Here is a 24,150-nt window from a genome sequence, read left to right as displayed (position 1 = left end):
CCTGGTTCAACTGGTCCGTGGGTACTGAGTTTTTGTAGGAAGTCTGTAGTGTCACGACAGAAGCTGGGGGTTCCCTGTACGATGGGTTTCAGGATGCCCTCGATGTATCCAGAGAGGTTCTCACACAGGGTTCCGTTGCCTGATACGATGGGACGTCCGGGTGTGTTGGCTTTGTGTATCTTTGGGAGGCAGTAGAAGTCTCCCACAAAGGAGGAGCCATAGTCATACAGAACAGAACAGACTATTGCAAAGAAGCATACCGACAACTGGACAACCAGGAACACTACAGACGGTTACCCGCAGATCCGACCAAAGAACACACCCACCAGCTCAACAAACTGATCAAGACCTTCGATCCAGACCTTCAAAGCATCCTACGCATTCTCATCCCACGTAATCCCCGCGTGGGAGACTTCTACTGCCTCCCAAAGATACACAAAGCCAACACACCCGGACGTCCCATCGTATCAGGCAACGGAACCCTGTGTGAGAACCTCTCTGGATACATCGAGGGCATCCTGAAACCCATCGTACAGGGAACCCCCAGCTTCTGTCGTGACACTACAGACTTCCTACAAAAACTCAGTACCCACGGACCAGTTGAACCAGGAACACTTCTCACCACGATGGACGTCTCGGCACTATACACCAGTATCCCCCACGATGACGGCATCGCTGCGACAGCATCAATACTCAACACCAACAACAGCCAATCTCCGGAAGCCATCCTACAACTCATCCGCTTCATCCTGGATCACAATGTCTTCACCTTCGATAACCAGTTCTTTACCCAAACACACGGAACAGCCATGGGGACCAAATTCGCACCCCAATACGCCAACATTTTCATGCACAAGTTCGAGCAGGACTTCTTCACTGCACAAGACCTCCAACCAACACTATACACCAGATACATCGACGACATTTTCTTTCTATGGACCCACGGCAAGGAATCACTAAAGAGACTACACGATAACATCAACAAGTTCCATCCCACCATCAAGCTCACCATGGACTACTCCTCAGAATCAGTTTCTTTCTTGGACACACGAATCTCCATCAAAGACGGGCACCTCAGCACCTCACTCTACCGCAAGCCCACGGACAACCTCACGATGCTCCACTTTTCCAGCTTCCACCCTAACCACGTCAAAGAGGCCATCCCCTATGGACAGGCCCTGCGAATACACAGGGTCTGCTCAGACGAGGAGGAACGCGATGGACACCTACAGACGCTGAAAGACGCCCTAGTAAGAACGGGATATGACGCTCGACTCATCGATCGACAGTTCCGACGGGCCACAGCAAAAAATCGCATAGACCTCCTCAGGAGACTAACACGGGACGCAACCAACAGAGTACCCTTTGTCGTCCAGTACTTCCCCGGAGCGGAGAAACTACGCCATGTTCTCCGCAGCCTTCAACATGTCATCAATGAGGACAAACACCTCGCTATGGCCATCCCCACACCTCCACTACTCGCCTTTAAACAGCCACCCAACCTCAAACAGACCATCGTTCGCAGCAAACTACCTAGCTTTCAAGAGAACAGCGTCCACGACGCCACACAACCCTGCCACGGTAACCTCTGCAAGACATGCCAGATCATCGACACAGATACCACCATCACACGAGATGACACCACCCACCAGGTGCATGGTTCATACTCCTGTGACTCAGCCAACGTTGTCTACCTCATACGTTGCAGGAAAGGATGCCCCAGAGCATGGTACATTGGCGAGACCATGCAGACGCTGCGACAACGGATGAACGGACACCGCGCAACAATCGCCAAACAGGAGGGTTCCCTCCCAGTCGGGGAACACTTCAGCAGTCATGGACATTCATCCACCGACCTTCGGGTAAGCGTACTCCAAGGCGGCCTTCGAGACACACGACAACGCAAAATCGTCGAGCAGAAATTGATAGCCAAGTTCCGCACCCATGAGGACGGCCTCAACCGGGATCTTGGGTTCATGTCACGCTACACGTTACCCCACCAGCGAACAAATGTTATCTGTTTTTAATATAATGGGTCATTTGCTGGCTCTCTCTGCCTTCCGGATGTTTCTGCCTCTCTCTGTGTTTTTTTTTCTCTGTTTTTTTTTCCCTGTTTGTTTTTTTATTGAATGTGTATTCGGAGGTTCTGCAGGTAACACCTCTCTGTCTGAACACGGTGATTGCCTTGGCAACGGGCAGTTGCAGGGGCAGTCTGTAAACACCATTTATTATTGTTCAATATGTATAAATGCGTAGGCTTCAAGGAGATCTTGAAACATTTGCCTGAGGAAGGAGAAAATCTCCGAAAGCTTGTGAATTTAAAATAAAATTGCTGGACTATAACTTGGTGTTGTAAAATTGTTTACAATTGTCAACCCCAGTCCATCACCGGCATCTCCACATTAATTGCAATATCAGCTGTAGCCACAAGATGGCAGCCACGACTTGAGAAAATAAATTCTTAAATGGAGAAACAAAATCCCTTAATTGTTCAAAACTCATCAATGTAACATCGAGTGAAATTAATTTTTGCTCTCTAACATGGCAAATAGGTTACAACATGTTGGGGTATTCTGGCTGTAGTTACAGGACAAAGATCAGGGTTATAGGATAACTACTAATTACAGGTAGGATATTGGGGCATTATTACGACTATTACTAGTTACATATAAACTTCAGAGAGTTATTATTCCTGTTGGTTGAGGGGAATCTGAGTGTTACAATTAGTTATTGGTGCAATTTTAGTGAGTTACTGTTAGTTCTTCCCCCACCCTCTGTTTCCCTTCACCTGCTCACAAGTGGCGGTCTGGTTCTCGCACAACAGCTGCTGGTGTAAAACCACGAGTAAAGATACTTAACTAAAGGGGACCCAACCTTTTTATAAGGTGAATGCAATAACATTTGCAGACACCACATGATCAAACCTCCAATCAGAGTTGGCAACCCGAGTCTGTGAAGATATGCTTCCTGCTATTGATTTTAAACTGACCTTTTACTAATTTGTCCCCATCTCCTATCGCTGTAGTTTAAATCAAATAATGTTCAAGATTAACCTTTTTGCATCCACTTAATATCTTATTTAGCTCCAAGGTCCCCTCTCATGAATATGGATATAGTAAATGATAGGTTGCTATAGAGACCCAAGGGAAATGGTGCAATTGTATTATTTCATATAAGTACTATACACCAAGGACAGATGAGAGTTTAAAAAGCTTGACTGCAAAATACCATTCCTCGGAGCTTTGTATCTGTTTTACCTTTGGTACTGTATGGAGATGTATTCCATTGAATAATATATGCTAACCTTATAAATTCCTCAGAAAATCAGATCACCTTTTTAAAGTTTTGAAATTTATCCAAGCTCATTTAATGCAAAATCAGTAAATATTGGAAATAACCAAGTGCAACATGCATCAGAAAAGACAGGCTATTGTTTTGAGGTAGACTCTCCGGGAACTAAATTCCTTTAGTGCCACTCCTCTGTTAATGCAGCAGAGTGGAACTTCTGACCATCACTGTCCCTGGCCCAAATCCCCAGATGGGGGCATTAATACAAGGGTTGGAGAGGGAGATTGTGGAGTGCCCGCAGCATTCACAGCGCTCCCCCCACTGAGCCAGGAAAATCTTAACAACATCTTGCTGCTCCATTGGGAAGGTGGGGGTGTTGGGTCCAGAGACAATCAAAGGCTGTCCAAAAAAAAACTGTGGATTTTAAACTTGCTTCCTTCTTAAAGGCAATCAATTGCACTGGGATCGATTTGTCATTAGTAAACCAATATTATAGGCCCCACTTCCACTGGATTGCTTTGTATACACCTGCATCATGTAAGTGCACTTTCTGTGGTGTAGACGGGGTGATGGAACTGGTGGGTGATCTCCCTTCACCAGTCTCTCCTCCTATTCTGACTTCAGGATGAAAGGGGACACGGGAACAGGGGTTTCTTGCACCTTCCCCACTCCTATCTGAATTTCTCCTTGTTGAACATACTCGACCAAACCTAGTTCCACTCCAAATTCCAGCCCCCTCTGCCTGGGGTATGCCACTATCACATCATCCAGGCCCAGGAATTTTGAGGCTAAATTTGCCTTTCAGATCCTGCTGGAACTGTTTGTATTTCCAAATTTTCTGTTTTTCTTATTTCAGATATGCAGGTTTTTTACTTTTTTTTTATCTCCGCACAGTACCAACCATCAAATACACTAACGGTGTTGTTTTTGGTTCCTGTGCCATCTTTCCAGGGTTTCCAGGTCTCTTCCAGCAGGTAAGCCCCACAGAAATTCACCCCCTTGATGTAAATGAGCAATATTAGAGTTTAGAAATGAACAAGCTGCCATAATGTTAAATGTAAATTTTGGGTATAAATGCCATGTGTCATATTGATGGATATGCAGGTACCTAGTAAGTATCAGTAAATCCTAAACATTGTATGTTTAAAAAGGGTCAAACTGCTCGCACTGAGAATTAATGGGAGAAAGTTAATAGGTGAATTCAACACAAGATGTCTAACAATGGCCAGGGCTCTGCATCAACTGGGGCAGCACCAAAACTAGTATAACTGATATAACAAGGATCAACAAATTTACTTTAATCCAGTTGCAATTTTACTATCACCAGTTCACAAACAGGAGTTTTTCTAGGCAAAGGCGTTTACAGTGTTGGAATACAATTGACCCTAACCCCAACCCCACTATAACACACAACTTAGAGTAGCTAAATAGAAAGATAGAACATTTAAATAGCACCTTTTTTTATGTCCTCAAGACATTCAAAGTACTTCACAGCCAATGGATTACTTTTTAAAAATGTAGTCATTGTTGTGTCAACAACCACAGCAGCCACTTTGTGCAAAGTCCTACAACCAGCCAATGAGAGAAATACTCATTTAATCTGTTTTTAAATTTTGAACATTCACAATTCCTGCACAATATAATAAACAATATAATCATTATTCATATTTTATCACCACTAGTAATATAGTTTATATCATTTGTTCAATTTGTCAGCTAAAACAAATGTACAAAGGCTGTAGAATTGACACAAATACACATTTCATTCCACTATACCTGTCTGCCTCAACCTGCTTAATAATTACAGACACACCCTTGCACTCTCTGGGGACCAGCTGTAACTATTAAACCAGGAGCAGTGTTCTGTTCCTGCAGTTCTGAGGACTGTACTTTCCCCACAATATATGAAAAATGGTTAAATGAAACAAGTTACCTGTGGAATATAAAAGCAAAATTTAAGCACTTATGTGACTTAACAACTTTGCCCGCTTCAAACTGCAGGAGGAAAAATACTGGAAGGGCATCAGGAAGAGAATGAGGCAGCAATCACTGGGATGTGGCCAAGTAATTAATTCAAGTGGCCTGAACACTGAGGGAAGCCATTCATGCAATCTGAATGAAGAGGGAAGCTGTTGCAATTGGCCTGTGTCAGAGAAAGGAAGATGCAGCAGGGGAGAGGAAATTGCTGCGAGGGACAAATGGATTAAGGGGCCTGGACATGGATGGCAACTGCTGTGAGGGAACTGATTGAGGAGGAAAACTGCTGAAAAGGTGCGGGTTGAAAAAGGAATGGACGTAACCAAAGTTGAGAAGCAAGGGAGAGAGAGAGAAAACATTGAATGGCTAAGGAGGGAGGAGGAAACTGTAAGGGGCTCGAGCGGTTTCAGCAATGGAAGAAAGAAGCTGACAGGCACCAAAACCCACAGAAAAAAACAAAGGGAACCGCTGAGAAGGATGTGAAGCAGAGAAATACGGGACATCTGTGAGGAAAAAGTCATCCTGATGCAGAATGGCTGTCTGATTTTTAGCACTGGAATCTGGCGTGATTTTTTTTTTGAGCTGACAAGTTTTTTTTAATAACGGATGAATTATGCAGGCTGAGGCAGGACAGCGAAATCAGCTGAGATAGAAAAGTAACATACTGACGGAAGCATGAAAGACTGCCTAAGAATAATAAGAAAAGAAATAAACACACAATGCAACCTGCAAAGGAACTAAACATCTACACAAGGGAGCAGCAGACAGATTTAAGAAACAAAATAGGTATACTGGAGGATAGAACACCTGTCAAGGGATCAACAGGGACTAAGCAACCTCAGTGAACAAGTGAAGGATGCAGGAGACACCAAGAAAGAGAAAACTGGTTATCCCATGAAGCTACAGCACCAAGAAATTCCCTCAATTCAGTATTCCTATTGATAGTGACACACAGTATTCCCTGTTTACTTTTCAGCTCGCTCTCTCTCTGGGCCCGATTTTAGCAGGGCTGCGGGTTCTCGGTGGATGGGCAAGCGGGCGCGTGGGTAACGCGCCCGGTGAAATTAGTGGGTTTCCCGCGCGATCGTAGCAGGCAAACCACTAATTGGATCCACTTACCTGCTCCTCTGGGTTCCCCGCTGCTGATCTGCGCGTCGGGCAACTGTCAACTGGAGGAGCTATTTAAAGGGGCAGTCCTCTACTGACGGATGCTGCAACCAATAGCAAAGATGACTGCATGGAGCAGCCCAAGGGGAAGGCTGCTCCCAGTTTAATGATGCCTCACCCCAGGTATCAATACATGGGGTGAGGAGGAGGGGGAGGACAGAGATCTTCCACCCGGCGGGCGGGAGGAAGCGGCCCGCCTCCGCCACCAGGAAGGCCTGGCTCGAGGTGGCAGAGGGGGTCACCTGCACCACCAACATATCGCCCACCTGCACACAGTGCAGGAGGCGCTCCAATGACCTCACGTAGTCCTTTCCCTACACTCCGTCTGCCACATCACTGCCCCCACCCCACATCTCCTTCGGCACTGCCAACACTACTCTGTCACATGACCCCTCATACCCACTCAAACCTCATCCTCAACTTACCTGCACCTACTCACCTCGCCAGTACTCACCCCGCCACTACCACACAACCCAATCCTCATACAATCTCATGGCTCTATCCCATACTCACCCTCTCGTGCATCTCTCTCACGGCCAGCCTCACTCAACCTGCCACCACCTGTGCTGCAGCCACAGGGCATGCATCACATATGTGCAGTAGGCAGCGTAAGGCAAACGTGTCGTGAGCATGAAGGGGATGCACAAGGGTGTTTGAGGGTTTGTCATGGTTGTTACTTATATTAAATTTCAGAACAACTCACATCACACATTATATTGGCACCACTACTGCCATGTCTTCGCGAATCCTGTCCGGTTTGTGCAATAATGCCCGCTCCTGGGTATCACTGAGGACCCACCACTGATGCCACCCATTGTGTCACTGCAGAGTGGGTGTAGGTGTATTTGCAGGGCTCTTCTGCGCAGACGACTGAGAGACATTGGCGATGTCCCCAGTTGCACCCTGGAAGGCTGCGGAGGAGAAGTGCGGGAGGGCAGTGGTGACTTTGACAGCGACAGGTAGGAAGATGGTGCACGGGCCAGCCAGGAGCAGCTCGGCATGAGAGAGGCTGCAGATGTCCACGGCTACATGTCGAGTGACTCTGAGCCTCCGTGTACACTGCTGCTCAGAGAGGTCCAGGAGGCTGAGCCTCGGTCTGTGGACCCTGTGGCGAGGGTAGTGCCCTCTGCGACGCATCTCTCTCTGTGGTTGCCCTCCCTCCTGCTGTACAGGTGGATGTGTCACAGCACTCTGTTGTGGAGCTCCACGTGTCAGAGGTGGACAGCGTGGATGGCGAGGCTGGTGAGGCTGGTGATGCTGTTCGCCCTCCGAGGAGGTCCTGACTGCAGCTACAGCGGCCCCCATCCGCAAGATGTACATCTGAGGGGGTCCGCAAGGTAGGTACATGTCTCCGGACCCCGGGGTAAGTGTGCAGGTTGGTGACTTTGACCGTCAGGAGGAGGGTGGTGGAGGCCAAACTTTGTTCCAAGTGACAGAGTGGCCTCCTGCAATGAATGAGGGTCTCCCCCCACACCTGTCAAATGGACCTTTGCAGCTGCCACAGGCTGACAGCTGCAACACGTCCATTCGAGCTGGGAGTGTTTCCCCCAGTGTGGGAAACAGTCCCATGTTGTTCAAAAATCCCACATAGTCCCTTAATCAGGTCAGTTAATGACCTGAAATACCAAACTAAATATTGTCAAGTGGCATCCCGCTGGCTTTAATTGCCTGCGGGATTCTCACCAGCGGGGGCTGCGCGCACACGCCGGCGCGTCAGCGGGGAACCCGGAAGTGGGCGAGATCGAGGCGCGATCCGGTCCCGCTCCTGGATTTCCCGATTTTCGGGGCCCCCCCCTGCCGAGAACGCACCCGATAGCGGGTGGTAAAATCGAGCCCCCTGTCTCTCTCGTTTGTAGCTCTTTTAGGTCATACTCTTAGTCATTTTGTTTCTGACTCCAGATTTAAACTACAAGGTATGAAAATGCATGCGCCGATCCCAAAGGAAACAATTCCCACCAATAGGAACAATACTCATCATCCACCCTGGTTCTGCCAGTGACAAACTTTAAGACTTCCCCCCCCACCCCACCCATTGCCTGTACTTGCAGGTTAGCCATGCTGAACTAGTTCCAGGTAGCATTACAATATAGACTTTTCCTCATAACACAAACCTGTGCATGGTGTTGAACAGTTGCTCGAGTAGTTTTGGTTTAACTGTTGCAAAAATCAGAAAGAACACAGTGATCGTGATTCTCCTCATGCAAGTAGTTGTCCCAAGGTCATAAATCTCAATAATAAATAACCTTCACTGTTTGTTTGTGAATGTTAAATGTATATAAACTTACTGGAGGTCATTTATTTAAAAGAAAACAAACTCTTGTTTTGTGATCAGATGGTGATGTGTATCTTAATGCCTAATGACAGATGTCGTCCATGAGGTGCTTTTGCCAGTCCACTTCCACTATGCAGATAGGCTGTGTTAAAGAGGTTTGCTTACAAAGGGTGGGGCTATTATGAAATAAATGTGTATTTAGGGAGTGAGGAGAAACTGAACTACAAAACTGTCCTTTCACCGCTGGGATTTGAGTCCAAATCTAGCCCAGATGGTAGGACGAAAATTTCTTCATTGTTGCAAGGCTCCTATGTAAAATGAGCACGGGGGAGTTTCAAACCAATTCTTAGTCGGCACAAGGCCACAACATAAAACTCCCTGTAAACTGGCAACTCATTCAATAGTCATAATACTGCTAGTGTGTGAAATGCAAAAACCCATGCTGTTGAATAAGGGATGAAATTGGGTTAAAGTACATTGTTGGGCGGAATTTAACATAGTAAGTATTAATTGTGCTTTTTGCGGTAATAGAACCACTTTGTATCTCAATGGCAATTTAAAGACAAAAAGTTATTTCACTACAATATTGATCACACAGTCTTGCCTTGAAAACAGGCTTTTGATCCTGAGCTAGGATTGCTGAACGCTGACACTGTTTGCTAAAAGTGATGAGTTTCAATCCCCAATACTGTACCCCTCTTTTTTTTGTGCTCATCGAACAAACAAAGAAAGTAATTTTTGAAAATGTGTGGCACATGGGTAAGCATTCAAATGGTGGGCACATCACTGAGTATCTTTTTTTCTGCAAAGAAATATCATGAGCAACATATCTAACAGGTGACTTAATCCTTTTTTAGTAATTTGGTTAATGTATATTTTTTCCAAACCAAGTCAAATCAGAGTGGTAACCATTTTTTAATGTTGCCCTGACTCCTGGCAATCTGATCTACTGGCTGTTAACCCAGTCTGACAGTTCTTTAAGATCTGAATTATCACCAGATAAATTTTCTTGTTTTAATTCTTTTTATTTTTCTAAAGTGAGATTCATTTTTTTAATATATTGACCAATTAATTCAACTCTGTACTAAATCTGTAACTGGGAATATATAGACAAATTGAATAGGATATCAAAGAGTTACTTTAAACTCATGCCAAGTCTAAATGTATTTTTGTAACACCAGCAAAAATACATTTAGGCTTGGTGTGAATGTGATGGATATTATTTCCTTGTATATAATGTGTAATTTCTTGTATGACACTTTGTGGTTTAAAAACAGGAAGTAGTCTAAGTGTTTTACTGGGCTACACCCAGAGTCTAACTATTGGGTGGGAGGAAATTACGTGGATGTGTGTATAGCTATTGTACGCATGCGCATAGATATATACACTGGGGAACCTTGCCCCCTGGCACAGCACACTTCAGAAAGTTATATGACCACTGTGTAATTGGAAAATTACCCTCCTTGCGTCTGACCAATTTTTAACCCTTTCTCTTTTAGATCATTTTCTCTCTTCTTTGTAGATACAAAAGTCTCCAGCTGTACGGTCAGTGATATTTATGGCTCCTTGAAAAGTGAAACTCTGAAGTAACTGGTTTGTTTCATTTGTATTCTTTGTGACTCTTGTACAGTTTTCCCCCCCAAAAAGTTTTCTTATTTTATTTTAGAATCTTGATGTGATGTGGCTTCATTTTGTTTATGGATACTGACATTTTTCCAGTAAGTACCTTTTTATATGTTGGCTGTACAATGAACTTTTGTTTAAACATCAGTGTAAAGATTCTCTATGATCCTTGTACTCTAGGCATTGTGCCACTTTTATTTGTGGTGTTCTTTGTAATCAATTTCTATGGCAAAGATAAAGCCATTTCTTTGTGACATCTGTTTCTCAGAGATGTGGCTGCAGATAGCCATTGTCCTTTTGGGAGAAAGGGAACGAGTTTAACTAGTTTTACGTGTCCATCCTTTACAATGTGTTGTGCATAAACATGATATTTGTTTGTATTAACCCTTAACAAAATAATTGTGTATGATGGTGGCATCACACATATCCTTGGCTGCCATGTTATTTTGTTCTCTTCCCTCTGCTTCTACTCCTGGTCGCACCAATGGTCTTAACCTATTTCTCTTTTCAGATACCAATCAAACTGCTGTGCATTTCTTTATTTAATGTTTTTATTTCAGATCGACGAATGGCTGTTGTTCATAGCAATATGTGTCATGACAGCAAGCAAGACTGTGAAAAGCATGTAGCTGAGCCCATAAGTGTACTTGTGTGGGAAATGGAAAAAGTCACACTGGTGCAACAACAGTTGGGATGAAGAACGACATTGGCAGAATAAAGGGTGCCGTAATCTGATTTTACTATTTTATTGACAGATTATTGCCAGTTTTGTTTGTTGTCCACTTAAACTCTCTAGAACTGGATTAAGATTGCCCAAATAAATTTCACTTTGTATCCCATCAAGTACACAGAGGAGAAGTTCACTTCAGCAGTCCAAAGATTTAAATGTAGGTCCCAGAGACTAAAGGATGGGATTTCAACTCGCTGTCCCACCCAGTTCAATCTCAATCATATTTTGAATTTGTTTAGCTTGAATCAAGAATGGAAAACTCCACCCAAATACTGGGAGTACAACCAATCCACAGAAAGCACCATATGCCCCAGTTAACTTTCTACCAGAGCAAATCACAATCAAAGGATCATCAAGCAGCCTCAAAGGATTACTTATAATAGATGAATATATATATATTATAGTTTAGTCCTGATAATCCAAAGTTTTTTGCATTAGAAAAATTATGCAATAATTCAAATTAAATAACATAGGAAAGTAGGTCACACTTAAAAATTTGAATTCAGATAATTTGAATTAAGCAATCTTGAATTGAGGCATACACTGTACTTATAGGATTCTCACAGGAGTGACAGTCAATTTCTTGTTCAGGATTGGCCTATTTTAATACACATGGGAAAACGTCTTTTTTCTGTATCATTTCATCCATTACTTTGTATCATTGGTGTTTCAGATTTCAGTAGAAAAGGTGATGTTTCTTGTATTTTGCATGAACTTGAGTCTAATGGAGCCCTTAGAAATCCAGTAAAGGATCCCAAGTTATTAAAACCTTTTTTATTTTATAGTCTGAATTCCGATTAGGAACCATTCCAGCTGTGGTTTTTCTTGCTGTGCAAACCACAGAGGATGAAACATTCCACCAATAAAATTAAACCAAAGCCAAATTCTAACTTAACCCTCACCCATCAAATCAGTCAAGTAAGTGAAAAGGATCATTGGTGTGAAATAATAAAGTAGAGTAGGCCATACACTACAACCCACTGGTCTCCATGACTTATGGACTACTGAGTCCAGGAACATGACATATGTTTTCTCTGCAACTTTGTGGGATCAAAAAGGCTCCTAAAGTCTCCTCTTCCTGGATGTGGTCAGTCAGCCCCTTGGGAGGTAAAATGAGGAGACCAAGGTGAGGCAAATTTGTACATAATTCGCTTTGCACAGTTTCACCCTTTGCAGAATAGATTAAAATGAAATGATAGTGAATGTGGTAGTAAATTAAGCACTTCAGTGGGGCTGTTTATAAAGGTAGATGGAAAAATTACTAGGCCACATTTTAAAAGCTGGATAAAACTGGATTATTTTCTGGTATGATAGGACTCCATAGTCTGAATAACTTGTAACAAAGTCAACATCAAATAGGAGTGAAAATGAGGCTGCTCTGATTAATACTGCAAAGTCTGAAACTATGTTTGTAATTTTCAGTTTAAATCTAAAACATCTGATTGCCAATTAAGTTTATAATATAAGCACAATTCTTTTTTTCCAGAATTTAACTTTCTTTTCAAAAAGTTTAAACCAGTGCCCATGGAACAACTCCGGCAAGGAGTTGAAGTCTTTGGAGGGAACAGAAAATAATTATTGGGAGGAAAATAAAAGTTCAGTGAAGTAACTGGGTCTTAAACTTTAAAACAAAATAAGGTGTGGGGGCCATATAGCTTTAGAACTTGATTAGATGTGAGACAATCGTGGCCACTGTGGAACATGTACAGAATAGTTACCTGCATTTCTAGAGAATCCAACACTACTCAAGCCACAGGTACTGGGAAATGAATCCCAGGAAAATGACCAGACACTGTCTTGGATAATCCTTTTATTGAAAGGTTTTGAACCTCTTTTGGGTTTATGTTAAATTATTGTTGTTGCTAACAAATGTTGTCTTGTGTTATCTAATATCACCCCCCCTCCCCCTCGGCCAATGGTGTCATAAATAGCAGTAGGGAACTTACTCCTACTTTGGCAAATATAGGGTGATTCCCATTCATTATACCCTGGGACCTGGGTTGAGTGAGGAGGATTAAATAATGCTGCCTCACATGTAGCAACATGGTGACATTTGCCTGCAGTGGTGCTGTTGCCTTTTTATCCAAAATTCAAAGCACCTGTGCATGTGTGAATACATATGCAAGACATGACATTGCACGTACCTACTGAACTATGAACAGTGACACCGATGGCTTGAGAAAACAAGCAGCCAATGTGTGCAGCCCGCTTCACCTGATTTTTATGCATGTCATGAAGCTACATTATGCATCTGTTTTGAGAGTGCTATGCGTGAGCTCCAATTATTTTACTGGAGTCAAAAAAGTTATTGCAGTGTCAGATCATTTATTCAGGTTGTACACTGGAACTAAAGCTTTGATTTCTGTTTATTGTACGGTCTGGCCTTTGTACCTAGGACATGTGCACATTAATCTGGCATAAGTATTGCTTTGTCACTAGGTAAAATTTAATTTGTTTCTGGAAAATGTAGGGAACTGTGTGTCTATTTTCAAATGGACATGAGCTTCTGAAATCTGATGGATGTTTTACTTGTAGCAAATTCCTGACTATTTAGAACATTCTAGGACTAGTTCTATGGTTTAATGTGTTGCCATTTTTATTTAGAAATTTTGAATTAAAGATTAAATTCTGTTCTAAAATGTATGGTATTAAAATGGCTAAATAAAGTAGATTTCAGAAGACAATTTGACAAGGTAATATATTGTGAACCTAAGAGTTATTTCCATTTAAGTATTGCCCTCTGAAGCAATGTTCCTCTACTGAGCAAGTGGTGGCAATTTTGCAGGAGAAATAAGATTAAGAAAAATTAACTCGGATGAATTGTGCGATTACGGGACAAGTTACAAGGTCTTTATTCATAAACTTTTGGCAAGTAAAATTTGTGTATACAGATATCCACTGGGTATAGTAGTGTAATGATTATGGTACACTACTTGGTAGCCCAAGGTCATGAGTTCTAATCGTATCAATTCAATAAATCTGGTCATTGTTGGTTAGCAGCATTAAGGTTGCTGGATTGTTTATTTAAAAAAAAACACCTAGTTCATTGATGTCTTTCAGAGCCTGGCCTACAGATAATTCCTGTCTCTTACTTTGATTCTTAATGCCTTCTGTCGTTGCCTAGCAAGCCACTGAGTTGTTGGGAGCATCATCCCATAAGGACTGTAGCAGTTCAAGAAGGTGGCCCACAACCATTTTCAAGGCAACTGGGGATGTGGCTTCCTGAGAACAAAAAAAATCCCCAAAGACTAGTTCCACCTGTCCAAGGAACTGCATGCTAAGTATTGACCCAGTATGTCACCTCCTTTTAAGATGCAATTCAGTTTCTACAAAAATCATCTTGCTTACATTGCAGAGCAATTTCCATAAGAGCCAGAACAAACTATGGGTACCAGTGAGTGCAAAACTACTTTACTGGGCTGCATGGACATGGTGAGCTCTTCAGCCTGCTGGTGGTGAATAAACCTAGCTGCCTTTGAAGGCAAGTTGTTTCTGCTTATGCTGGCTGTGGAGATACCTGAAAAAACCCTCTTCTTTGGCATATACACCACTGCAGGAGGCTACAGTGGCACCTTGTTTACTGGTTTCCAGCTGACAGTTAAGCTGCTATTGGTGACAAACTGGTAACTCAAAGGTACCATTACTTATTTATATGTTCACTCCTGACAGTGTAGATGCTAATAAGCCTGAGTTGCACTTCAGACATGCACAGTAGTAATATACTATTTTCTGCATTTATTACAAACCTGCAATGAATATTCAGTTGATAATGGCCCTCGAGTCTTTATGTTGGCACATGTGACAATGTATGTGCAGAAATACAACACCTTTATCATGAACGTTTTCAGACAGAGGTAAGAGTAAAAAATTGATTGGTTTCGAAAAACTTCTTCGCACAATCCATCTGAAAATATATTTTTTAAACCGTATACACATTAATTTCAGCAAAATGTCATGGGTTGATCCCTGCTCTTTGTTGTTTAGGGTTAATCATATTGCTAAAATTGGCTTCCAATGTAAAAACTTGAATGTCTCCTTACAAGAGGAGGAAAATGTTTTAAAACCAAATAGCTTAAGTGGAACAAACGTTTTCTAATTGTTGGATGTTGCACTTGCACTACAGAAGCAAAACTAACAATACAGTAGTGAAGTGGCAGGCAGTTTATTCATATTTGGTCAATGATGAAGCTTCATTACCTCTGACAATGTAGCAGGCAACATTTTCAAACATGATGTAATTCATATCCGAACCCATATTTGTCAAGGGTGTTTTATTCACCACTCCCCCAGTAAAATCCATTTTGTAAAAAAAAACCTCTTTATAAAACATTAGTCTCTACTTTATCAACTTTCAACAGTCCACTTTAAATACTTGCATTCATTTGGAATCAGCTTCATTTAGTGTTATCAGTTGTTTGCCAAAGCAAACACCAGAGGGGTGAGGCACTGGGTGAATGATAGGACTGTTGTTTCAGATGAACTCAGTTGATAACAATACAGCTCTGTGACACATTAAATTTAACAACTTATTTTTATTAAAAATCAGACTGTAGAAGAATTTTGAATAAACAAATATTTATTAGACACAATACAAGTTTAGTCATCACATGCCACTTTTATAGTTCAGATTCTGTAAGCCAGCAACCTGAATTTCCACCAAATTTAAATCCTGACAGAATCTTAGACCCAATTTCTCATGAGTCTTATAAATTTGCTGGTATGACAAAGGAAATGGATTTATTAGTGTGAAGATGGGAAATTGAATCATTGTTATCAATCTCCTGCTATCCAAATTAAAAGCTGACAATAAAACATAAAATGCTATAGATACTCAGCAGGTCATGCACCGTCTGTTGAGGAAAACACAAGACAGTTGACATTTCAGGTATAAAATCTTTCCCTAGAGTTGAAAAATGTTATAGATGAACAGCAGTGAAGAAGAAGAAATCAAACAAGGGAAAGTGGGGACAGGGAGCAAAACACACACACACAATGACCCATAAAGTACTATTTGGGGGGGGGGGGGGAAGAGAAGAAAAGAGAGAGAATCAGGAAATGGTTTTAAAGGGCAGAAATGATGTGCAGGAAACAAAAGGAGGCATAATGTGAGAAATAAATAAAAGACATATACCAAACACAGTGTGAGAAGAGCTCATGGGGGATAGCTAAGTAGAATGGGAAGTATGGAAAATTGGCAAAGTGGACTAAGATCCAGCAACCCAGGAGTCTGATAGTTTAATTAATACCTCTTTAAAATAGGCACACTCCTCGTTATAAAAGGCAAGGCCCTCGCAGATCTATTAAAAGGGTCAATAGTTACCATACTGCACAACTGAGGTAATTGTACTGCTTAAACATAATTTCAGCATTAGTTTAAGTGTTTGATAGAGGACATACTTGCACATAATTAATATTATACATGATAGCCTAGCTTGAGGAGAATGGAGGCTGGCTGTGGCGTTACTGCAGGCATGACACTAACTTCATAATCTGGTGGGCACACTCGAAGTCTGAAGACCTGTGTCCATGAATCATTCTATGGTGCAGCATTTTCAAGTTTTACTGCAGCTTTCGAACACCACACTGCTTAGCATTTTGATTCTTGAGAAAATGTTAAAGAAGAACATTAGATTACAGCATTAGAAAGACATCGTTTGAATCAACCTTGCACGTCTTCATTTACTTCTCTTGTCCTATATTTTTGGTTCCATCAACACTATATTAAAAATCTTACATCTGTATGTAGTTCCTGTAAACTTTTTCCATTATAATCCCTGTGATAAGGGAGTTGGATTTAGTAAGTGTCAACATGGGGAATCATTGATGCTGATCTGATAGCCAAATTAAAAGTGGATCCAGATTTATAATGGATACCAGTGATACAAACTTGTCACGTTGTAAATACACCCTCACCCTCTGCACCCCAGTGGATGGTTTGCAGGTTCACTGCTGACAAGGGGGTAACGTGGTACGGAAACACGGCAGCCAATTAGCACACAGCAAGGTCCCACAAACAGCAATAAAATAAATGACCAGATTATCCGTTTCGGGTGTTGGTTGAGGGATAAATGTTAGCTAGGACAGCAGGAGAACTCCCCTGCTCTTTTCCATCCAACTAAGGCCTTAGTTTAACGTCTCATCTGAAAGACAGCACCTCCCACAATGCACTTTTGTGTCGGCCTAAGTGCTCAAGGCGCGGGAGTGGGGCTTGAACCCACAACCTTCTGGCTCAGAAGAGTGCTACCACTGAGACAAAGGTGATACCTACAACATTTATATCGCATTATATAGCACCTTTAACATAGAAAAATATTCCAAGGCACTTCACAGTGCCATAATCAAAGAAAATGTACACAGAAAGAAAGGCGATATTAAGAGGGGTGACCAAAAGCCTGGGCAAAAAGGTAGGTTTTAAGTAGGAGAGGGGATTCCAAAGCTCTGGGCCTAGATGACTGCAGGCACGGTGCCACTGACTCCACTCTAACTCCACTTCACTTCACCCAAAGATCATGCTTGGTCTTGACTGCCCAAGTGCAACACCACTGGAGATTAACTAGTGATTAATAAAGTAATACAAAGGTAGACGGTCTCGGTTGATCTGTAATGCTAAACTTATTAATAATTCTGGACGAAGCGCTAAGCAGAGTTGGGGAGTGACACTCTGCAAAACAGGGGGTGGGGGTGATGGGGGTTAGCTTTTCAAATCAACTTCCTCGCATGCCCGGGTTTCTAAATGGGCAAAAGGCCCGGGGGGGGGGGGGGGACTCGCAGTCTGCGGCGCTGAGTGGGGATCAGAACCCGCGATCTGCAAACTGCACCCCGCGTTATATTAAAGAAGGATCGGCCGTGTTTATGAGCCCGTGTTTAACCCTCGCACGGTTTCAATAACGTGACCTGTTTCTGGGTGGGGGAGATATCGCACCCTGTTTTACAAAAAAATAAACCCCACTTAGTTGGAGGGGGTTTAAATGGGTTTGTGATTCTAAAACCTGACAGGAGTTTCTGTGGATGCTGCCAGCGCTGTAACGAAAGCGGCTTTGAGAGGGGGGGAAATAAACTTTTTTTCAAAACTGTCGAAGCCTCTTACCTGAGTGCGCGACCGGTGGGCGTATTGGGCACGGGTGACAATATTATTTAGTTTTATAAGTTTCCTTTGTTTTATGGTTTAGATCTTTATTAATTGTGCCCCTCTTAAAAAGGGGCACTTTTTGATCGGTTTTTGTTTTGTTTGGTGACATTATTTAGGCTTACCTGAGCGATGGTGGCACTGGGCCTGTTACTATGGTGACACGGCGAGAATCCCCTGTGCGAGGAGCGGAAGTGAGGTCAGCCGACGTCAGAAGGGGAGGCCGTTGTTGGGACACGTGACCGCGCTGAGGGTTTTTTTTACTCTCTCTCTGTGAGGGCGGGGCGAAGAGAGTTTTGTGTTTTGACAACATGGAGGCGGCAGAGTGACAGAGACTGAGACAGTCAGACAGACACGGGGGCTGCCGCTGGAGGCACCCGCACTGTCATACCGCAAACCACCCCCTTTAGATACCAGATCAATCTAGACTGCTCTTCACTTCAAACATCGGGGCCCCAGATGACATCTCCGCGGTGAAGCGAGGCGTGGGGGGGTTGCCTTGTTGGAGCGGGGGGCTCGTCAGTTTACTCCTTGGCCCCCTAATCCTCCTACCCCCTCCTCTACAGGCTGGGAGTTGCGCTGCCAGAAGATCCAGGCTCGTCAGCAACAGCGGCGGCAACAACTCAGGAAGAACGGGGACAACGGCCGAGGGACTGCTTGCCACCGCCGACGATGAAGTCAGACCGAGGTAATGGGCATTTTCCACAATGATTTCCATTGACTCTGTCAAAATGGTGATTTCTCATCTGATCCGAGTCAGGGTTGAGATGTTTGAGTGTGAGGTGAGTTTATATAAAACGGAATAAAATCCAACTCTGCAACTTTGGCCATCTGGCGTGCTAAAGTTCTGGGAGGAATTGGATTGAACTGAGAGGAAACTTCTCTGAACGGAGGGTAAGCTGTTGGGTCCAGTTTTTAACTTTGAGATCTTCATAGGTGGGAACATTTAAAATGCTGTGATATATGGTGGCTACGTGTCAGGCAGTCTAGCGGACTGTCATTAGAAATAATCGCCTTGACAAACCTGTGCATAGTTACCAATAAAAATGTGCCAACATTCCTTTCAGTGTCAAAACTGTACATGGAAGTAAGTCATATTTTCACTGTTCTTGTATCATAACTACCATTTAAAGAGACACTGTTCCTGCAGGAAGTATTGCCACAACAAAGTTTTGATCATTATTGTGTCCCACCCAGTTTTTCTTTTGAACAACTAGATTTGAAGAATCCTTATTAATTGAAGAGCCACTCCTTTGGTTTGAATGATCTCTACAGATGTCAGTAGTTTTAAAATTCATTGCCGCCTGAGTTCATTTTACTGTGGTGCCATTTGTTGGCACACCTATAGCTGACATTAGCTAAGTGACTTTGAAACTGGAATGGAACTGTAGGTGAAGGGCTAGGAATTAAATTATTTTTCTAATAAGTAGGAGAAAAATATAACATTTGTCTTGCCTCTCAACTACATGGGATAATATTTTGCCTTGATAACACGGGCTCTTCTCTTTTCCTCTCCATCCGCCATAACAATTTATTTTAAAGTGATCCCCACTGAAGCCAGACTGAGGTACCAGGCACTCTGCACAATAATGTTCATTGACTGTCAAAGTGGTCATTGTGATATTATGATTCAATCTGATTTGAGTCAGAGTTGAGATGTTTGAGTGTGAAGTGGGTTAGAATCATAGAATCCTAGGATCTTACAACACAGAAGTTTTATATAAAAAAAGTGAATAAAATCCAACTCTGCGACTTTGGCCATCTGATTTGCTAAAGTTCTGGGGCGATATGGATTGAACTGAAATGGAAATTTTCTGTGAATGGTGGGTAAGCTGTTGATCGCTAAGAAGATTGCAACATTTGGAAGGACTACTTTTAAGCAGAAGAAAATCCTGTTTGATTTGTGAATGGAGTGTGTGGTCCTCAGTGGTGACTACAGGACCTGGATTGTGAGGATCCACTACCTGATGTCACTGGACTGCATTCAACTGAAAAGCTGTTCTGTGTCTACTGGAAGTAGAGAGGAGCCTGTCAACTGATTTTTGAAATATATAGGAGTATGTTTATAAGAAACGTATGATAGGATGGACAGGGAGGCAATGCAATTACCCCTCTTCCCCCCCCCCTTTCTGTACATGCACTTGTTTCCCTTTAAAAGTCATTTTTACCATGTAGTCTACACCATCTCCTGCTGCTTCCCAGGCATTTCAAACAACTAACAGCTGTCTTTATTCAAGTCTATTTGCATGTATAGAGACAACTGCCAGTTGTTCAAGGCATAGGTAGACCGGGAGCCAATGTCTGTCAGCGAGCACAGTGGTGATGGGTGAATGGGATACGGTACGAGTTAGGATACGGGCAGTAGAGTTTTGGATGAGCTCAAGTTTATGGAGGTTTAATATTCAGAAATATTAGATTAAATTGTGCTTAATGAATTAACAAATTTGGGACCCAGTAGCATAGAGTAGTTTATTACTTTACTGCAAGCCATAATAGGGTATTTACTGTATACTGCTAGCCAGGAAGACCGTCATAAATGCCTGATAAATAGACAGACTTTATGAACTTTGGTCCTCAGAGTGCTAATCCAGTGTGCATAAGGCATTTATAAGTATGTTTAAACACAAATTTGGCAAAGAAAGCATTACATTGAGATTAAAGATAATTTAAATTTTGTATATGGCAGGATAGTTGTTGAATATGATTTCATTGTTTCCTTTAAGGACCATTCTTAAAGCTTGCTGTAAAAAGTGACAAATTGATCATTTGACATATAATATGTGTATGTAATATTAATCCTTCGTCCTTAAATTCTTTCAAAATGAGTATGATTCTGGGTGATCCCTTAGCTTTATTCTTAGTAAAATTCTGGAAGTACTATCAGTGATTACTACCATTGTTTTGCTGGTTTTATCTCATTATCAATTCTCTACCGCATGTACGAGTGAGAGATATTACAACTATGTTCTAATTAACTAACTCTGATTCATTCTCAACTCATAAAATTGAGCATGTGATCATTCCTGTTTGGCAAGCCTTGTGGAACAATCTGTTGCAAGCTAAATCCATCATTTGGAACAGGCCTGTTCTGAGGGCAGCATACTGGCACCTTTCCTGTACAATGAGCTCAAGATGTTGGCTGTCCCATCAGAGGAGGTGCTACGTGAAGGTTAGACATATCCTCAGGAAGTAATGGCAGGAAGCATCACTTTCAAGTTGTTTACTCTCGAGGAACTGATGGGTGCTTAGAGTGACATTAGCAGAGGCCTGGAAGAGGGTGGCCTGGAATAGTGCATGAAACAGTGGTTACTTTTTAAAGAAGGTGAAAAAAATTAAATGAAAATACGGGATAATTAAAAATATTCCCCCACTACTTCCAGAGCTCTTGTTCTTCGAATGAAATCTAAACGCTATCATGTTACAGCATGAATTGTACAAAGTTCCACAAGTTGAATTCAATTAATTTGGTCAAAAACAGTTATTGGATAGCTTCGTAGGTTATGTCACTTTTTTAACCTCCAGGTTAATGGAATAATAGTCCCGACTTTGCTAACAGTAAGTGTCCTGCATGAAATGAGTTTGGCAGTCTCAGCCCTGTTCCAAGTAGATGTGTGTAATGTTACAAAAAAAAACTTTATGTACTAGTAGATACTAAACTAACGGTGTCATTCAGAGGCCTCACAGAGCATTTAATCTGACATTGAAGTAGAGGAGATTCCGTTCTAAGATTGGATACATTATAAAGGAGATTTTAGTCTGCATCTAACCCTTCATATACTGAACTTGGGGACATTTACTGCTGACACTCGATGCAAAAAGTGACCTAATCTCCCTAATACTAATATCCTACACCTTATTTACCACTGAAATTCAGCTGGAGAAAAACAGCAAAGCAACCCCACAATTCTAATAGTTTCCCCCTTTTTGTTTCTGCAGTGGACAACAGCAAAGTAGTGGTAATAATTAGTTGCATTTCTGCCAGTAGCATCCATAGTGAGAACAAAAGTAAACAACCAACATAAATTCTGATTCTGCAGTAAGTTTTGATTATCCAAACTAGATGAATTGGTCTAGATTATCAAAACTTGTAGATAACTGAAGTTTGTACTCTAATTTTAATGTTCAACTGTTTAAAGAACATAAGTAGAAGGACGGAAAATTTTAATTAGAATATTGGAAATCAGACGATCAACACGTTTTGCAATTATGTAACCCCCTTCACATGTCGGAAGACTTCTTAGGAAGAGGAAAAGTAAAAGTGGGCACTGAGAATGGGGAGAGGGAGGAAAAACTAAGAGGCCAAGGTGAGAAACTGAAGGCATGGTTGGAGAAGAGGGTCTTGAGTTTTTTAATAAAGTAGGAAGGGAGGTGGCAAGCAGAGAGAACTGGGTAGGAAGTTCCAGAGCGCAGAGAGAAGTGTTATATTTTCTTTAGTGTTTTTTAGAGAGAAAGTTAGGGAGGGCTTCTTAACATTTGGTGGAAGTGCCTGCGGTTTGTAGAGTTTCTTTACACAGAATCAACCCAGTTAAGAACTAACCTTCACTGTTAGTTCTTTAAGAAATTACGTTGCCATTTTTCAAAGTAACTATTGGACCTTTGTGTTAAGTTTCACTTCAGCTTAAAAGTTCCAACTTCAACATGAGTCTGATTGAGATGTTTTTTCAGCTGCTACCTTTTGATTCTGTAAGTTTAGCGCTTGTTGCTGTGTGGAATGTAACTTATCAAAAGAAAATGTCTGTTATTTATCCTTTAAATATTTTCAGAGGATATAGTGCTGTATCTTTATAAAGCATCAAGGTTTAAGCTGTAGAACTATTTCTTATTTGTGTGCAGAGTTCAGTGCTGTTTTGCAGGATCCCTGCCATTTGTTTTGGAAAAAATGTATTGAAAGGCAGGGGTGTGTAACAGAATGTTGATCCTGTGCAGTTGTGTTGTGCAGTAAATCGGGGCCAAGAGATGTATTGTCCATGCTATCCCTTTCAGAACAATAATTATTTATGATCAAGTATCCAGTTGACTTATATGCTCAAAAGAAATTGGTGAAAATGGAGCAGTATGCTTTTGAATTTTAAAAGGGAAGCTGCAGTGCTTTTAACTTTGAATGAATAGTAAAATTGCTGCTTGTATTTCACATAGTACTAATCAATCCATCTGCCTTCAGACATGTATTAACCCAATGTAATAGGATATGGCTTTCACCACCTAGCAACAACTTAGTGTGTGTCTGTCTTCATAACGTCACTTCCTACTGTTTAGGCAGCTGTGAAGATTATTGTGCTGTGAAGGTCATGTAGATAACAGTATGCTCTTATTTGGGTAGTTTGTTTACAAGTATAGCAATTTTGTTAAGGAAGGGGAGGATATGCACTGGTGTATTTATAAGTGGGAGTCTGAAGGCTCGGCTAGAAAGTAAAAAAAATGAGTTACAGTGCACAGTTTCTCTTCCCATCTCCCCCAATATTGTTTTAAATGCAGTGGGAATCATTGGTGCATGAGAGATTATCCCTTGTAACTAGATTTTTCCCATTATCTAATCCCAATTACAGTAACTTTAATTCATTGATTTATTAACAGTGTTTCATGTTTCATTTGGTATCTGCAAATGTGGAGCTACTCTATAGAGAATTAAAGGGGCGGTGGTCGTGAGCTTTTGGCTTGCAAGTCAAATTTCCTGCTTGTAATCAGTTTGTTTAGCTGTAGCCAAGATGGAGGCAGATCACATCCCCTGCAATTTTTTAATAACTAGAGCTGTTTTAAATGGTGTGGCTTGAGGTAGCGACATCTGTATAAAGACTGTATTTAAGCACTGGACAAATACATTATTGAAGATACTGAAACATTTTAAATCTGCCGCTACCACTTATAATCCTTCCATGTGAAGTTGTCGATACCAATGAGCTGTTTCCAGAATTTCACTGCTGTTTTCACCGGCAAGACTGCAGACCCTGGATAGCGATGCTGCATAAA

General features: G+C 41.9%; 1 protein-coding gene and 2 long non-coding RNA genes across 4 annotated transcripts in view; 2 read left to right on the top strand and 1 right to left on the bottom strand.

Annotated features, from left to right (window-relative positions):
* The first annotated feature begins 9,953 nt into the window (after positions 1 to 9,953).
* Positions 9,954 to 14,035, top strand: LOC137301615 (uncharacterized). The gene is made up of 3 exons (XR_010958322.1): positions 9,954 to 10,249; positions 10,371 to 10,422; positions 10,888 to 14,035. It is a non-coding gene; the product is annotated as an uncharacterized lncRNA (long non-coding RNA).
* Positions 14,036 to 15,615: 1,580 nt separating this feature from the next.
* Positions 15,616 to 18,393, bottom strand: LOC137301816 (uncharacterized). Its single transcript, XR_010958357.1, has 2 exons — positions 18,309 to 18,393; positions 15,616 to 16,658 (listed from the first exon to the last, which is right to left on the bottom strand). It is a non-coding gene; the product is annotated as an uncharacterized lncRNA (long non-coding RNA).
* A 75-nt stretch (positions 18,394 to 18,468) lies between these two features.
* The window catches only part of atosa (atos homolog A), an 80,398-nt gene continuing 74,716 nt past the window's right edge, over positions 18,469 to 24,150 (top strand). For both annotated transcript variants that reach the window (XM_067971458.1, XM_067971457.1), the window contains exon 1: positions 18,469 to 18,871. In XM_067971458.1, the coding sequence (XP_067827559.1) occupies positions 18,856 to 18,871 (16 nt within the window). In that variant the 5' untranslated portion in view covers positions 18,469 to 18,855. The remainder of the gene's footprint in view (positions 18,872 to 24,150) is intronic.

The sequence above is a fragment of the Heptranchias perlo genome, chromosome 34, assembly GCF_035084215.1.
Source record: "Heptranchias perlo isolate sHepPer1 chromosome 34, sHepPer1.hap1, whole genome shotgun sequence".
Classification (NCBI taxonomy): Eukaryota; Metazoa; Chordata; class Chondrichthyes; order Hexanchiformes; family Hexanchidae; genus Heptranchias; species Heptranchias perlo.
This window is presented reverse-complemented; position numbering and strand designations above follow the sequence as displayed.